At 42.8% G+C, this 16964-nt stretch overlaps 1 protein-coding gene across 10 annotated transcripts in view; it reads left to right on the top strand.

Moving 5' to 3' along the window:
- The window catches only part of APOO (apolipoprotein O), a 64327-nt gene that overhangs the window by 11660 nt on the left and 35703 nt on the right, over positions 1-16964 (top strand). For 6 of the 10 annotated variants that reach the window (XM_082447288.1, XM_082447291.1, XM_082447297.1 and 3 more), the window contains exons 2-5: positions 4309-4459; positions 10504-10611; positions 12035-12154; positions 15991-16045. In XM_082447288.1, the coding sequence (XP_082303414.1) occupies positions 4337-4459; positions 10504-10611; positions 12035-12154; positions 15991-16045 (406 nt within the window). In that variant the 5' untranslated portion in view covers positions 4309-4336. The remainder of the gene's footprint in view (positions 1-4308; positions 4460-10503; positions 10612-12034; positions 12155-15990; positions 16046-16964) is intronic. The other 4 variants (XM_082447293.1, XM_082447295.1, XM_082447289.1 and 1 more) reach the window with 2 other exon arrangements.

Below are 16964 nucleotides of genomic sequence, written 5' to 3'. Positions count from 1 at the left end.
GAAGGAAGGCAGGCAGAAAGGCATGAACTTTGTTGATTCTGCCTTCTCTCTACAGTTGTTTCCTAGAATTTCCAGTCGTGGTACATTATTCCTTTTTCTGTGTTACTCCTGTCCTTTTTCTGGTAATGTACTTATCACAAGTGGTGTAATTATTCGTTTATCTGCTTTATTAGATTGTGGAGGCAGCGACTACATTTTATTGTCTTTGAAGTCTATTTTCGTTGTTTCATTAAAGAGTTGCTTTGATGTTGTCCTTTGTGTGGCTTGTAAGGCTATTAAATGAGGTAGGGAAACCCAGAGAAAAAGAGGTTTTTGGAGAAAGAGAATTCGTTATGAGGTAGCAATTGAGAAACCTGGTGAAGATGTCCATGGGGAGTTAGACACAGAAGCCGGAGCCTTAGGGAGTGGCCAGGCCTGGGAATACTGATTTGGGTATCAATAGCATAGGGTGGGAGTTGAAGAGTTAGATTTAAGTGAAATTGCTCTGGAGTGAGAAGAGGGTTGGTTAAGTACTACTCTGACTTGTCAGCCTTGAAGAGATGGGCAGACAGAGGAAGAGAAGGCCCAAAGAGAGATGGAAGGAGTGCCCTACAAAGCTTATAGAATGGAGCTAGAGTAGAAACTTGGAAACCAAAGGAAGAGAGAGTTTGAAGATGGTGGAGTGGTCACCAGTTTCAGGGTACAACTGAGGTGCCAGATGTCCATTGGAGTTTAGTTACTGGGAGGCCATTGGTGGCTTTGGGAAGGCCAGTTTTAGATATCTTGAGTAGTGAGGGGAGGAGGGAATAAAGCAGAGAAAGGAGGCAGAATCTATCTTTCTAACTTTGTGTTGACATATAACATACATACAGGAAGGTGCACAGATTACAAGGAATTTTTGCAAACTGACCATACTGGTATATCTTGCACTCGAGAAGCCTTCAGGGCCCTTCTAGTCACTCCCCAGCTTGCTAAGGATATCCATTATTCTGCCTTCTAACCAGTCTTTTTTTAAAAAATAATTTTGTCAGTGGAGGGAGATAGAAGAATAGGGTGGTAGTTAGAAAGGGGATTAGGGGTGGAGGGTATTGTTTGTGTTGTGTTTAAGATGGGAAAGATTTTCTTGAATGTAAATAAATCCCATAACTTCTCTAGACTGGTTGACCAGTCACTGTTTCTTTTTATGTTTAGGACAGTTTTCATTTCATTCTTTCAAATGCTTTTAAAAGTAAGTACGATTGAGTGTTTATACAAACTTAAGTTGAATAACTGTTCCCCAAGCATCTGCTTTTAGAATAGTGGTTTTCTAAACTTGGTTGATTGTGGGAATAGATTCTTGGGACTCTCTTAGGTTTACTGAGTCAGATACTCTGGGGGAAGGCAATGGAATCTGTGATTCTAAAAAACTCCCCAGGTGATTCTGAAACTTTTTATGTTACACAGTCCTGGAAAGTGAGGCTTACGTTTTATCGAAAAGGAAACTGGTGTATGTATGTATATATTTTAAATTTATTTTACTGAAGTATAGTTGATTTAAAATGTTGTGTTAGGAAACTGGTATATATTTTTAGTGGAAGGTCTAATAAAATAATAGATCTGTAATTGTGGGGGAATAAAAGTATACCCTTTTTTTTGTTGTTTATTTATTTTTGGCTGTGTTGGGTCTTCGTTGCTGCACACGGGCTTTCTCTAGTTGCGGCAAGCGGGGGCTACTCTTCCTTGCGGTGTGCGGGCTTCTCATTGCAGTGGCTTCTCTTGTTGCGGAGCACGGGCTCTAGGCACGCGGGCTTCAGTAGTTGTGACTCGCGGGCTCTAGAGCGCAGGCTCAGTAGTTGTGGCGCACGGGCTTAGTTGCTCCGTGGCATGTGGGATCTTCCCGGACCAGGGCTCGAACCGGTGTCCCCTGCATTGGCAGGCGGATTCTTAACCACTGCGCCACCAGGGAAGCCCAAAAGCATACCCTTCTTAATAATGAGAGAGACTATATACTGGGTTTTCCATAAAGTTGACAGAGAAAGCAAATTGTCAGGGTTTTGAGCCCCACCATTCCTGAGCATCCTTGAATAATTCTGAGGGTGGCTTATTCAGTTTGAGAGTTTTATTTGTCCTTGAAGCAGTTTTACTGGGACACAATCAGGAAGTGGTCCTGGAGCTAGAATTCTGGGCAGTACACTTTTATTTGCAAAACAAGGATAGTTTAGCCTTCTGGGTACCCATTATGATCTGAGTGTAACCTCACCCGATTCATATCTTAGTTAACTGTGTACAAGAATCTGCCCTTGCTGCTAGAGCTGAAGGCTAAACTCAATCTTATGCCTCAGTCTTAAAAAACATTTTTTTTTTAAAGTTGTAACCTGAGTTTTTCTGAGTAAACTCATAAGCTTCCTGGAAACTCTGTAAGGGCAGGGACCATGTCTGCTTAAGTGTTGTGTCCTGTTTAGCATGGTACCTGATGTGGAATAGATATGTAATAAATATTTGTTTTTGAAATAAAATTCTAGTTGACCACTTCTAATTGTTATATCATACATAACCCTGCTTCCCTAGCCAGATTTGTTTTGTTCTCATCAGTCCTTGATGAGCTCCAGTGGAGAGAGTAAGAAGCAAAAGCCTTTTAGACAGTGGTGACCTACTCCTTTACAACACTTCTTGTTAGGGCCCCATCCAACCAACTGCCAATCCTGGTGCTCAGTTTCTGTTGACCATTAAGCACTCTGAGGACTCAACAAAAGTTGAGAGCAAAGAGAGTCCAAAGGTCTAAGATGGAGAATATACCTTGATAAGCAGAGTATATAAGATATCTTGCTGGGGAATATAATCAGACAGAAAGAAAGAGTGTTTAACCACATGAGCCAGGGAACTCAGTGACACTCCCTCTGAGGTTTGCAAAGCTCAGGGTCACCAACTCACCTGTTTCCCCTATTGACTGTGGGTCTCTTACAGCTGTATTTAAAACCTCAAACAAGCCAATACGTTGGGTCCTTAATTTGAGACCCTCAACTAGCTGAATTCCAGGAGGGGCATCTAGTGACTGAAGGGCACACTCCAGAGGATAGGCTGGATGTAAAGCAATGCAGCCTTTGGATCTAATTAGTCTGTAGCTGTAGCTTAGCACTCATTGAACATACAGCTCTTAACAGAGTGGGCTTGACTTTGATCTAGCAAGCCAAACTCATCTAATCCAAAGTAGAGAATGTTTAATCAGCTCTTGGAAGGTGCATGTGTACCCAGTTTCTGAGCCAAGCCATCTGCCCTGGGTGGAGAGTGAGCCTGGCAAACAAGGATTCTCAAGGACTGTCACTTGGGACAGTGAGTGCTCAGGCCATGGGTACACACAGTCTAGAGGTTCCAGCCCCTCATCAGAAGAGGTCCAGGGGAGATCTCACTTCCCAGGAGGTATTTTCATTCTGGTTGTACCATAATGGGTCAGGACCCCTCATGGAGAGAGAAAGCCTTTGTGTTCGTGTCTCACAAGGCAACTCAACAGGAGTACCCATGGGAGAAAAGGTGATAAAGCTAGAGCTTTAGTGATTATGACCCAGTTGGTTAAATCTTTCTTCAGGAGATCTAACTTCCAGATTCATATTCTTTTTCTTCCTTGGGTAGACAAAAGGTTGAAGAAGAAGATTCTTTGCCCCCTTTATTGCCCTCACACTTTCTTGGGGTGATCTCTGCCTATTTTAACAGACTTTCCTTCTTAAATTCTGATGTTGAATGGGTTAGCCTGTATAATCAATATGAGCTCTAACAAATCATGATAGCCACCCAGTAGGGACTCAGCATTGAGAATCCCCATTTGTGATAACATCTGGTCAAGGCAGGATGGGGTAGTCTCTCGTGATGAGGAGCCCTCTTTGATGCCAAAAAAGAAAGTGAACCGCCCAAGATGCTGGGTAGTGCATCAGTGTCAGGCTTGTCTGCCTGTGGATCTTTTACCCAGGCTCTTCCTGTGAGTTTCCATTGCACAGGTCAGTACCACCTAGATCCTTACCATGGTCAGGTGTATGGCTGACTCCTTCCTAAGAATGACCCTTGACCTGCAGTTCCCACCCATATTTTGGCATAAACTTGACATGGTTTAGGTCTGTGTGGATTTTTTTTGACATGTAATTTACATACAGTGAGATGCACAGATTGTACGTTGTACAGATCGTGCAACAATTTGAGTTTTGACAAGTGTATACACCTTCTGTAACTCACACCCAGTGAAGATATAGATCATTTCTGTCACTGCAGAAAGTTCCCTTGTGCCCCTTCTTAGTAAGTCTACCCCATGCAAGCTTCACCTCCCAGGCATCGACTATTCTGATTTCTATCACTGTGTATTAGGTTTAAGGCCACAGATCTTAAAATCTAGATGGTGGCTGCTTTGCAGACGCCGTCACCCCGGAACCTCCCATGCTGCCCAACCATGGTCGGCCCTTCCATGTTCTTTGACATCGCCATCGACGGTGAGCCCTTGGGCCGTGTCTCCTTCGAGGTAAGGGACCTGGAAACCAAGAAGTGACTGCTCATCCAATCCATAAAGCTATGTTAACAGATTGGAGCTGTTTGCAGACAAAGTTCCAAAGACAGCAGAAAACTTTCATGCTCTGAGCACTGGGGAGAAAGGCTTTGGTTATAAAGGTTCCTGCTGTCACAGAATAATTCCAGGATTTATGTGCCAGAGTGGTGACTTCACATGCCATAATGGCACTGGTGGCAAGTCCATCTATGGGGAGAAATTTGATGATGAGAATTTCCTCCTGAAGCATACGGGTCCTGGCATCTTGTCCATGGCAAATGCTGGCCTCAACACAAACAGTTCCCAGTTTTTCATCTGCACTGCCCAGACTGAGTGGTTGGATGGCAAGCATGTGGTCTTTGGCAAGGTGGAAGAGGGCATGAATATTGTGGAAGCCATGGAGCGCTTTCGGTCCAGGAATGGCAAGACCAGCAAGAAGATCACCACTGCTGACTGTGGACAAATCTAACAATAAATTTGACTTGTGTTTTATCTTAAAAAAAAAAATCTAGATGGTGAGAGATATCAGAAAATATTTATTCATGTAGATTGGTGCTTCTCAAGGCGGGAGGATGCCCCCCAGGAGACTTTTGTCAATGTCTAGACACATTTTTGACTTATGGCTGGGAGTGGTTGGCAGTGGCATCTAGTGGGTAGAGGCCAGGGATGCTGCTAAGCCTCCTACAGTGCACAGGACAGCCTCCCAACAAAGGATGATCCAGCTCAAAATGTCAACAGTGCTGAGATTGATAAACCCTGAAGTAAACCTCTGCAGAGAGAACTGTGGCCCTGGGGAGTGTTAATCTCTGTATCTCCCAAGTCTCTGGGGATGAGGTTTGTTTTTTGTTTGTTTTGTTTTGTTTGTTGAGAGCTTGCAGGAAATGGAAAGGGCAACTGCAAGAGGGACCTTTCTTGAGTGCTACCACCCTTGTGGCCACAGTTCTTGCTGTGGAATGGGAGTGACTAACAGGAGAAGAGGGAGATGAAGAAAACAACTTGGGCAATAAAAGGGCAGGCTTAGCATAATATTAAAACTAGAAAAATGGACAAGAGGGAAAAATAAAGTAGAAATTAATGACACCTAAAGTACAAGCAGCAAAATAAAAAATAAACAGGTGAGACTACATCAAACTGAAAAACCTCTGCACAGCAAAAGAAACCATCAACAAAGCGAAAAAACCTACAGAACAGAAAAAAAAATATTTGCACACCATATATCTGATAAGGGGTTAATATCTAAAGTATAGGGCTTCCCTGGTGGCGCAGTGGTTGAGAATCTGCCTGCTAATGCAGGGGACACGGGTTCGAACCCTGGTCTGGGAAGATCCCACATGCCGTGGAGCAACTAGGCCCGTGAGCCACAACTACTGAGCCTGCGTGTTTGGAGCTTGTGCTCCGCAACAAGAGAGGCCGCGACAGTGAGAGGCCCGCGCACCGCGATGAAGAGTGGCCCCTGCTCGCTGCAACTGGAGAAAGCCCTCACACAGAAACGAAGACCCAACACGGCCAAAACTAAATAAATAAATAATAAAAATAAAGGAATTCCTTAAAAATAAAATTAAAAAAAATAAAGTATATAAAGAACACATACAACTCAATAGCAAAAAACAAACAAACAAATAACCCAATTAAAAAATGGGCAAAGGACCTGAGTAGACATTTCTCCAAATAAGATATACAAAAGGCCAGAAGGTACATGAAAAGATGCTCAACATCACAAGTCTTTTGGAAAATGCAAATTAAAACCACCATGAGATACCACCTCACCTCTGTTACAATGGCCATCATCAAAAAGACAAGAGATGAGGGACTTCCCTGGTGGTCCAGTGGTTAAGAACCCGCCTTCCAATGCAGGGGACGCGGGTTCGATCCCTGGTCAGAGAACTAAGATCCCTCATGCTGTGGGGCAACTGAGCCCATGCGCCGCAACTACTGTGCATGTGTGCTGCAAACTACAGAGCCCACACACTCTGGAGCCTGAGTGCCACAACTAGAGAGAGAAAACCTGCACGCCACAACTAGAGAGAAGCCTACTCCCCACAACGAAGAGCCTGCGCGCCGCAACGAAGATCCTGCATGCTGCAGCTGAGACCCGACACAGCCAAAAATAAATAATAAAATAAGTAAATAAATATATATGTTAAAAAAAAAAAGACGAGATGAATGCTGGCATGGATGTGGAGAAAAGGGAACCCTTGTGCGCTGCTGATGGAATTGTAAATTGGTGCGGCTACCATGGAAAACAGTATGGAGGTTCTTCAAAAAAAATTAAAAATAGACCTACCATATGATCCAGCAATTCCACTTCCGGGAATATATCAAAAGGAAACAAAAACACTAACTCGAAAAGGTATCTGGGGACTTCCCTGGTGGCGCAGTGGTTAGGAATCCACCTGCCAGTGCAGGGGACACGGGTTCAAGCCCTGGTCCGGGAAGATCCCACATGCAATGGAGCAACTAAGCCCATGCATCACAACTACTGAGCCTGCACTCTGGAGCCTACGAGCCACAACTACTGAAGCTCATACGCATAGAGCCCGTGCTCCGTAACAAGAGAAGCTACTGCAATGAGAAACCCGTGCACCGCAACGATGAGTAGCCCCCGCTCGCGACAACTAGAGAGCTCTCGCATGCAGCAACGAAGACCCAACGCAGCCAAAAATAAATAAGTAAATTTATTAAAAAAAAGAAAAGACTTTAAAAGGTCAACACAAGGCATTATATCAAATGAGGATGAAAAAGGGGACAACATGAACCCAAAATGCTTGGATGAGGAAGTGGGAAAAGGGGTGGGGCACCAGCCATTGATGGTAAGAAAGGGAATCTGAAACAAAGTTGGGGCGGTGCCTGCCAGCTGGCTCAGTGGAAAGTCCCCAGGTTAAGCAGTGTTGTCAGTAAGTTGTGGACAAACCCAGAAGGCAGAGAGCAGTGAGTTGGCACCTGCAGATACCAGCAGCCTAATAGGCCCTCTCCTGGGAAGTAGGGAGGGACCACACTGACTGTCAGCAGTGGCTCACTAACCTTTATCCTGGAAGCAAAAAAAATTAGTGGCAATATTGCCTGGAAATAAATATCTTTTAAGTATTCCACTTAATGCTTTAGGGTGTGTTAATTATTTTTAAACCAGTTTAAGTAATAACCACTCCTTTTAAAAATAGCTTCTAGCTCTTTATTTGCTTCTGAAATATGGGTATTTCCTTTTTTGTGTGCAACTTCAGGCATACATTTTTTTAAAAATTTTTATTTTATTTTATTTATTCATTTTTTTTTTGGCTGCGTTGGGTCTTCGTTGCTGCGTGCAGGCTTTCTTTAGTTGAGGCGAGCAGGGGCTACTCTTCATTGCAGTGCGCGGGCTTCTCACTGCAGTGGCTTCTCTTGTCGCGGAGCACGGGCTCTAGGCGTGCAGGCTTCAGTAGTTGTGGTGCGTGGGCTTAGTAGTTGTGGCTCGCGGGCTCTAGAGCGCAGGCTCAGTAGTTGTGGCACACGGGCTTAGTTGCTCCGTGGCATGTGGGATCTTCCCGGACCAGGGCTCGAACCCGTGTGCCCTGCATTGGCAGGTGGATTCTTAACCACTGCACCACCAGGGAAGCCCAAGGCATACATTTCAACAGACCTTTTTAGGTTTTATCTAGCATTACATGTTTTGTGAGTATTACAGAGTAGCATAGTCTTTCACATTACGGGCACTGCAGATCTCAGGAATATGATTTCCGTGATGCCAAATCATGCCTAAGTAGTTAGAACAAGTCAACCGGTCATTTATTTTTTGCCTCTCTTCTGTCCATTCATGCAGGCATTAAACAGTTCTTGAGCATTTCTTATGTGTTAGGCACAGTTATAGACATGAAGAATACAGGGTAAAACACAGCCCCATCCTGAAAGGGCTTCCAGTTTGGGAGGGAGAACTTGATAGACATAAATAAATGGATAAATAAGAAAAGAAAAGCAATAAGTCTCCATGCTCTTAGGCAATTGTACAGAAAGGCAAAGCAAATATAGAACATTCTAGGCAGAGGAACCAGCATGTGTGAACCCATGAGGCTGGGAAGCAGCATGGGAGAAATATAGGGAGTTCAAGTTTTGTGGGAAAAGGCAGAGTGACAGATGAAGTTAAGAAGGTGGTTGGGGTCAGATCATAAATGGGCCTTGTTTGGCTCACATAAAAGTCCTAGGTAATGAATACCAAAGGATCTCAAATAAGGATAGAAGATATTCGGGTTTGCAGTTCAGAAAGATCGTTCTTTTGCAGTGTGGTGGTTTGAGTCATCAGAGGGCCAGGTGAACATTTAGAATTAAGCTGTTGAAACAATCCAGGAAAGAAACAAGGGCCCAAGGGTAGATTGTACAGGAGAAGATAAAGAGGAGAGAGTGAATTAAGTTCATTTAATAGGCAGAATTAACAGGACTTAATGACCAGTAGGATGGCGGGGTGGGGGGCAGTGGAGATGACCTCAGAGTTTCCGACTGGGTTGTCTAGTTGGATGGTGGCACCATTCCTGAGAGAAGAAGTAGAGGAAGAGGGGGCATTTCTGGGGTAAAGATGCAAGATGGTCAAGTGCTGTGTATTAATTTTTAAAATGTATCACTTTTGAAAAAGCTTTCTAGATTCCACAGCACACATTCACCTGTCAGGCCTAGTATAGACTTGGAGGCACAGACAGGATCCTGATGAGTTGGTTTTGGGTGTTCTTGGTGTAGGGAGCTTGTGTCCCATCCAAGTGGAAATGTCCAGAAGCAATAGGATAAGGGAGTTGGGAACTCAGGAGAGAGCTCTGGGCTGGAGCTGCATATCTAGGGGTCACTGGCTTCATGTTGAAGCCATGGGCATGAGTGACCTAGTCAGGGAGAGCAAGGCACAGAAAGAGACTGAGTTTGGGAACTGAGGTTGGAGGAGAGCGGTTCTGGGTGGGAATGGAAAGGGAGAGCTGCTCAAAGTTTGATTATTGGAATTATCGAAAGAATCTTCACTCTGTTCAATGAATCACTAGGTGAGATCATTAAAAACTCCTTCCCGGGCTTCCCTGGTGGCACAGTGGTTAAAGAATCCGCCTGCTAATGCGGGGGACACAGGTTCAAGCCTTGGTCCGGGAAGATCCCACATGCCGCGGAGCACCTAAGCCCGTATGCCACAACTGCTGAGCCTGCGCTCTAGAGCCCAAGAGCCACAACTACTGAGCCTGTGTGCCACAACTACTGAAGCCTGCACGCCTAGAGCCCATGCTCCACAACAAGAGAAGCCACCGCAATGGGTAGCCCACGCACCACAACCAAGAGTAACCCCCACTCGCTGCAACTAGTGAAAGCCCCGTGCATGGCAACGAAGACCCAATGCAGCCAAAAAAAAAAAAAAAAACAAACTCCTTCCCCTCTTGTTATTGGGGAGAGTAGGGGAGGTGTATCTTTTATTTTCCTTGAAAGGCTAAGTAGAAAACTCAGGAACTGCTGTTTTGGAAATGAAGATAAAGGTGACCTGGAATTTTAAGTCCACGAGAACATGTTTTTTTTTTGTTTTGTTTTTTTGTTTTTTGTTTTGTTTAAGCAGAGGTTCTTCTTTTTTTTTTTAATTAATTAATTTATTTATTTATTTTTGGCTGTGTTGGGTCTTCGTTTCTGTGCGAGGGCTTTCTCTAGTTGCGGCAAACGGGGGCCACTCTTCATCGCGGTGCGCGGGCCTCTCACTGTCGCGGCTTCTCTTGTTGCGGAGCACAGGCTCCAGACGTGCAGGCTCAGTAGTTCTGGCTCACGGGCCTAGTTGCTCCACGGCATGTGGGATCCTCCCAGACCAGGGCTCGAACCCGTGTCCCCTGCATTGGCAGGCAGACTCTCAACCACTGCGCCACCAGGGAAGCCCGAGAACATGTTTTTTAGTTTCTGACTTCCATAAAACTTCGGGAATACATTTCTCATAATGCTCAATAAGCCTCTCAGGGCAGGAGTGGCTGAGGTTGCAAATGTGCCCACGTTATGTACCTTCAGTTTGTAGAATTGAGAGAAAGCTTAAGATTGTTTCTGTGTTTCAGGTAATTCAGAGGTCTGTGGGGCCGGCCAGCCTGAGCCTGCTCACCTTCAAAGTCTATGCATCAGCAAAAAAGGACTCATCTCACAAAGCTGCTGTGAAGGTTAATGAGGTAACATGTTGTGATATATTTTGAACATGTGATTTAGTTACTATGGGAAGCATACAAATTGAATATCAGGAAGATAGGACAATTCAGAAGATATTTAAAAGGAGGAAGTAGTTTTTCCTTGTGGGAAGCTGCTAGACTATGGTTTTTTCAACTTTAATTAATGGCACTTAGCTAAGGGCATAGTTAAGGAATATCTCCTAGATTTTTAGTGGGGAATCTGCTCTGTCCCAGTAGATTGTAAGCCCAAGTCACTTCTAAGTGATCTACCTGCTTCCAGACTGCTTATCAAGCCAGGAAAACATTCACATTTTTCCCTCTCCTAAGAAATTAAAGACCAGGGCTCATCCTGCTTCTTGGCTGGATTAGAGGCTCATAAGTAGATGCTTAATAAATACTAAATAAATAAAACAGGAAATCATCTCTCCATTGTTTACATTCCTTTTTGTCTATATTTCCCACTGATTATTTTAGATATTTGGTTTCTTTTGACTTTGAGTAAAGTGTCATAAAGATCTACCTTCGGGCTTCCCTGGTGGCGCAGTGGTTGAGAATCTGCCTGCCAATGCAGAGGACGCGGGTTCGAGCCCTGGTCCGGGAAGGTCCCACATGCTGCGGAGCAGCTGGGCCCGTGAGCCACAACTGCTGAGCCTGCGTGTCTGGAGCCTGTGCTCCGCAACAAGAGAGGCCGCGACAGTGAGAGGCCCGCGCACCGCGATGAAGAGTGGCCCCCGCTCGCCACAACTAGAGAAAGCCCTCGCACAGAAACGAAGACCCAACACAGCCAAAAATAATAAATAAATAAATAAATAAATTAAAAAAAAAAAAAAAAAGATCTACCTTCAGTTATGGTCAGGGTTACTTGAATGGTGTTTACCTAAAGCTAAATAGCTTGTTTTTTTGCCCTTTACTCTCTTCTTCTCAGGCCTTGGGACAGTGGCATTTTTGAGGGTGAAGAAGGCAGCCAGTGGTGGCTGTGAAACGTTTCCTCTCTGGTGGGGAACAAACCTGCTATTCTGCTTTGATTAGCACTAGACTGATCACTAGAACTAAGTCATATGCTATTCAGTTATTCTCAAGCTTTTTTTTCCTATCCCACCTTCAACCCACCATTTAGAGTAATAGAATCCTTTTTCCAAACTAAATCTAAGATGAAATAACGAATACTAATATATAAAATGGGTAAAAGGGGACTGCTTTGTCTGCTCTGAGTAGGGTTGGGGGAGGCTAGGACACCTCATAGCCCTGCTCTCTTGGCCTTGTCCTTATTGATTAAGGTGCAAAGATCGTCTGAAGCAAGGTTCAGGGTGCACATAACCCTTATTCACTGTAGTTTGTGAGTTATTACAAATTTAATAATTGATTGTTATTTCATTACTGTATACACTTCTTAATTTCTTTTTATTTTGTTTTTCAATCTTTGCAGCTTTCACTCTACTCTGTTCCTGAGGGTCAGTCTAAATATGTGGAAGAGCCAAGGACCCAACTTGAAGAAAGCATCTCCCATCTCCGACATTATTGCGAACCATATACAAGTTGGTGTCAGGTACAGACAGCTGTTCTGAAAATGGAATGAATGCATTTCTGTTTAGAGTCAGTAGTAAAAAGTCTATACTGGCTCCATGTTTTCAGAAAAAGGCAGAATAAAGGGCCCCAACTTAAGAGTGCCTGACTTAAAAATGTTCGTCAGTGCCATCTCTGGAGGGGAGCAGAGAGCCCTACCTTCCTGGTGGCAGCTGTCGCCATAGCTGCAGAGAGAGTTTCCCTCCCACTGGGCAGCCTGTGTCATGTTGACTAGAGAGCAGAGGCCCATGGTACCTCTCTTTTTTTTTTTGGCCAGGCCGCTCGGCTTGTGGGATCTCAGTTACCCGACCAGGACTTGAACCTGGGCCACAGCAGTGAAAGCGCCGAGTCCTAACTACTGGACTGCCAGGGAATTCCCCCATGGTGCCTATCTTGTTGGTTGCGGCTATGAAAACATTATTGTCCACCAGGGGAGGATATGGGGCTGGAACTTCAGAAGAAGGAAAAGGGTACAATGTAAACATTTATATCAAAATTAGGAAGTTTCTCTCCCCACAGAGATTCTACAAGTCAGTACCACTTTATTTTATTTTATTTTTTAATTTATTTATTTATTTTTGGCTGTGTTGGGTCTTCGTTGCTGCGTGCAGGCATTCTCTAGTTGCAGCGAGCCGGGGCTACTATTTGTTGCGGTGCGCCGGCTTCTCATTGAGGTGGCTTCTCTTGTTGCAGAGAACGGTCTCTAGGTGCGTGGGCTTCAGTAGTTGTGGCACACAGGCTCAATAGTTGTGGCTTGCGGGCTCAATAGTTGTGGCTCACGGGCTCTAGACCGCAGGCTCAGTAGTTGTGGCATACGGGCTTAGTTGCCCTGTGGCATGTGGGATCCTCCTGGACCAGGGCTCAAACCCGTGTCCCCTGCGTTGGCAGGCAGATTCTTAACAAGTGTGCCGCCAGGGGAATCCCAGTACCACTTTAAACAGGAATGGGTACAGAGGATTTTGAATGCTATAATAGGAGTGTAGATAACTAAAAGAGGGTGGAATTACATACTTGAGTACTTAACTGTTTCCCTTCGTGACCAAAGATCTGCATATACAAATTGACTTTTACTGCTCAGGTTTTAAATCAGGCATTTGTCATTATGTTCATGAAAGCATGTGTGCAATTTTTAACATTGGAAACTGAAGTTTACAGTCTACAGAATGTTTTCGTGGGCTTTGATATGTGTATTTGCCACACTTGATCTTGATTTTGAAAACTGATGACAAAGTAAAAGAATGTAGATGTGTGTGACGTGGTCTAGATTTACTTTGCTTGAGATGATAAACTCAATTTTCATCCAGAACTTGTTTTAAAGTTTTTAATTTCCACTGTCTGTGCCAGTGCTGAACTTTTGTTCACCAATTTAGAAAGAAAATAGCATAAATTAGGCCATTATACTAAAGTACCGTAACCATATTATTGAGTTATGAAATACCTAAAGACTTTATACATAATGTGTTGTAACACACTTAAACTTTATTCTCTTGTTCTAGAAGATTTTTTAATTTTAACATCTTTATTGGAGTATACTTGCTTTACAATTGTGTGTTAGTTTCTGCTTTATAACAAAGTGAATCAGCTATACATATACATATATCCCCATATCTCCTCCCTCTTGTGTCTTCTTCCCACCCTCCCTATCCCACCCCTCTACGTGGTCACAAAGCACCGAGCTGATCTCCCTGTGCTATGCGGCTGCTTCCCACTAGCTATCTATTTTACATTTGGTAGTATATATATGTCCATGCCACTCTCTCACTTCGTCCCAGCTTACCCTTCCCCCTCCCCGTGTCCTCAAGCCACTATGGAGAACAGTATGGAGGTTCCTTAAAAAACTAAAAATAGAACTACCATACGACCCAGCAATCCCACTACTGGGCATATACCCTGAGAAAACCATAATTCAAAAAGAGTCATGTACCACAAGGTTCATTGCAGCTCTGTTTACAATAGCCAGGACATAGTGTCCATCAACAGATGAATGGATAAAGAAGGTGTGGCACATATATACAATGGAATATTACTCAGCCATAAAAAGAGACGAAATTGAGTTATTTGTAGTGAGGTGGATGGACCTAGAGTCTGTCATACAGAGTGAAGTAAGTCAGAAAGAGAAAAACAAATACCATATGCTAACATATATATGGAATATAAAAAAAAAAAAAGGTTCTGAAGAACCTAGGGGCAGGACAGGAATAAAGACGCAGACGTAGAGAATGGACTAGAAGATTTTTAAACCATTTGCTGGTGGTTAAGATAAGGTCAGCACATTTGCAAATATTTCTGTATCATGTAGGCATGGCTACTGTTATTTCTCTCTTGCTCTTTTTTTTTTTTTTAAGGATTGATTGATTGATTGATTGCTATGTTGGGTCTTCGTTTCTGTGCGAGGGCTTTCTCTTGTTGCGGCAAGCGGGGGCCACTCTTCATCGCGGTGCGCGGGCCTCTCACTATCGCGGCCTCTCTTGTTGCAGAGCACAAGCTCCAGACGCGCAGGCTCAGTAGTTGTGACTCACGGGCCTAGTTGCTCCGCGGCATGTGGGATCTTCCCAGACCAGGGCACAAACCCGTGTCCCCTGCATTAGCAGGCAAATTCTCAGCCACTGCGCCACCAGGGAAGCCCTCTTCCTCTTTTTTTTTTTTGTGGTTATAAAAGTACTTTGTCTCTACCCTTCAACTCAAGGTTGCTTTTTGTTTTTTACGTTTTCGTCTGTGCATGATGCCTAGTGCAACAAAATGCCTCAGAATAGTTATCAACATGTTTATTTGTACTAGTTATATGTAAAAAAGCTTTTCTTTGTGATTACACTGGTTTTATTTTCCTATAGATTGAAGTCTTCATGAATGAAAATTTTTCTCATTCCTGGCTCCATTTTCAGGCCTACAAGTTCTAGTCCCTTTCTTCAAGAACTGATTTAATTTTTCTTCATAGTAAACAGATTATGCTAGCAAAAGAAGTGGGCAGTCAGTCTAGACATTGATCTGTAGTTTTTCTCTTTTCATGTGCAGAAAAAAAACTAATAATGGATTTTAATGAAGCAGTACTCAGGTTTTTTTAATGTTCTTTATGTCCTCACCCAAATTCAGTACTTATTATTTAAGGCCATTTAACAGTATTAGGGTAACTTGCTCTGACTTGAACTGAATTAAAATAAACAAATCCTTTTCCAAGTGGCAACTGGTTCTGATATCTTCTGATACCCACATATCTCTTTTCCCATCTTTACTGTACACTTTTTGAAGTAGTCCCTTGCTTTCTTTAGGATCATCTGATGTTCATGTACAAAGCCTTTTTATTGTTGTCGTTAAGAGAATGTTAATACTTCATTTGCTCATTTGGGGTAAATGTTTCTCCAAACCTGGATATAGACTCCTTTGTCCCATTACAGCTGGTCATTCCTGCTTCAAATGGGCAGTTTTCAGATATAGGCTCTAAAATCATGGCAAATCAGGAAACAGACTTAATATGAATGATTTAATCTCACAGGGAAAGAATATCCACTTTAATTATCAAGGGGATTGATTTTTTTTCGTCCTCTTCAATTTCAATAGAAGAATGAAAAGGCTGGGTTGTTGAAACCACCCTACTTGAAATCTTTGCTTCCTGTGGCAATAATAAGCCATTCTGCTGAGCAATTTGTGGTGAAGGGGAAATTAGAAAAGGAAAAACAACACAAAAAACCCAGATAGACAGTGTATCCCTTTGTTCAAAAAGTGCTAATAACATGATAATTTATTCAGTAAAGACAAATATATTTATTGCTACATTCTAATCAGCAAATCCTATTGATTCTTTTTTTTTTCTCATCTTTTTAGGAAATGTACTCCCAAACTAAGCCCAAGATGCAAAGTTTGGTTCAGTGGGGGTTAGGTAAGTTGATTTTTAATTAGGCATAATCAGTTTGTTTGACATTGGATTCTTTAACTGGGAGTCCATGGATGGGCTCCAGGAGATCTGTGAATTCCTTAAAATTGTGTGTAGAATTTTAGAGCTATTTGGATTTTTCTGGAAAGAGGATCTATGTTTTTCATCAGATTTCAGAGAACTAGTGTCCCCAAACACTCAGGTAAGTTTCTTCAAGATCATTAGGATTGTTGGCCTAGCAGGTGCAGATACACTGGATTTTCTTTCTTTAAATCTATTTCCAGGTGCAATGTCCTAACTCATCTATAGGTTTTCAGAATCAGGATAGCTCATTGGCACAGCTATTAACACATTTTATAGAAGTTTAGAGGCAGGAAGGAACTGGGCTGGTGTGCCTAGGAAAGGCTTTATTGCATAATTCGTAGTGTTCTTACATGTTTTCATTTGTTTTTTATTGCCTTTGATTGTTTTTCACATTCACTTAACATATACACTCATAAACTGGTTTCACAGACTGTGTTCTAACTAATATCAGGAACTGATAAATTAATAGACATTGATCATATTTCATTCCCTTTATTGGACATCTCAGCCAGTCATCCTCTTGTTTTTACAAGTGTTTCCGTGACAGAATAAAATAAGCATGAGTACAATTTGTTTCTTTGTGAAGATTATCATAGTACTGATGCACTGATACCCCTGAGACTACTATATAAGTAAATTCTTCATTTGAAGACAGACATATCAGTAGCTTACCACTTCTTTAAATTATTCATGTATGTTAATTAATATCTTAATTTTATAAACACTTATTTAGTGCTTATTATGTGTCAGGAACTAGTCTAAGTGCTTTGAAAGTATTAATTTATGTACAATCCTCATAACAACCTTGGCAGTTAGGTACTTTGTTACCTTCATTTTTTAC

This window comes from Balaenoptera physalus (genome assembly GCF_965194825.1).
Source record: "Balaenoptera physalus genome assembly, chromosome: X".
In the NCBI taxonomy this organism is placed as follows: Eukaryota; Metazoa; Chordata; class Mammalia; order Artiodactyla; family Balaenopteridae; genus Balaenoptera; species Balaenoptera physalus.
Note: the sequence above shows the minus strand (reverse complement) of the source record. Positions and strands in the feature narration are given on the sequence as shown.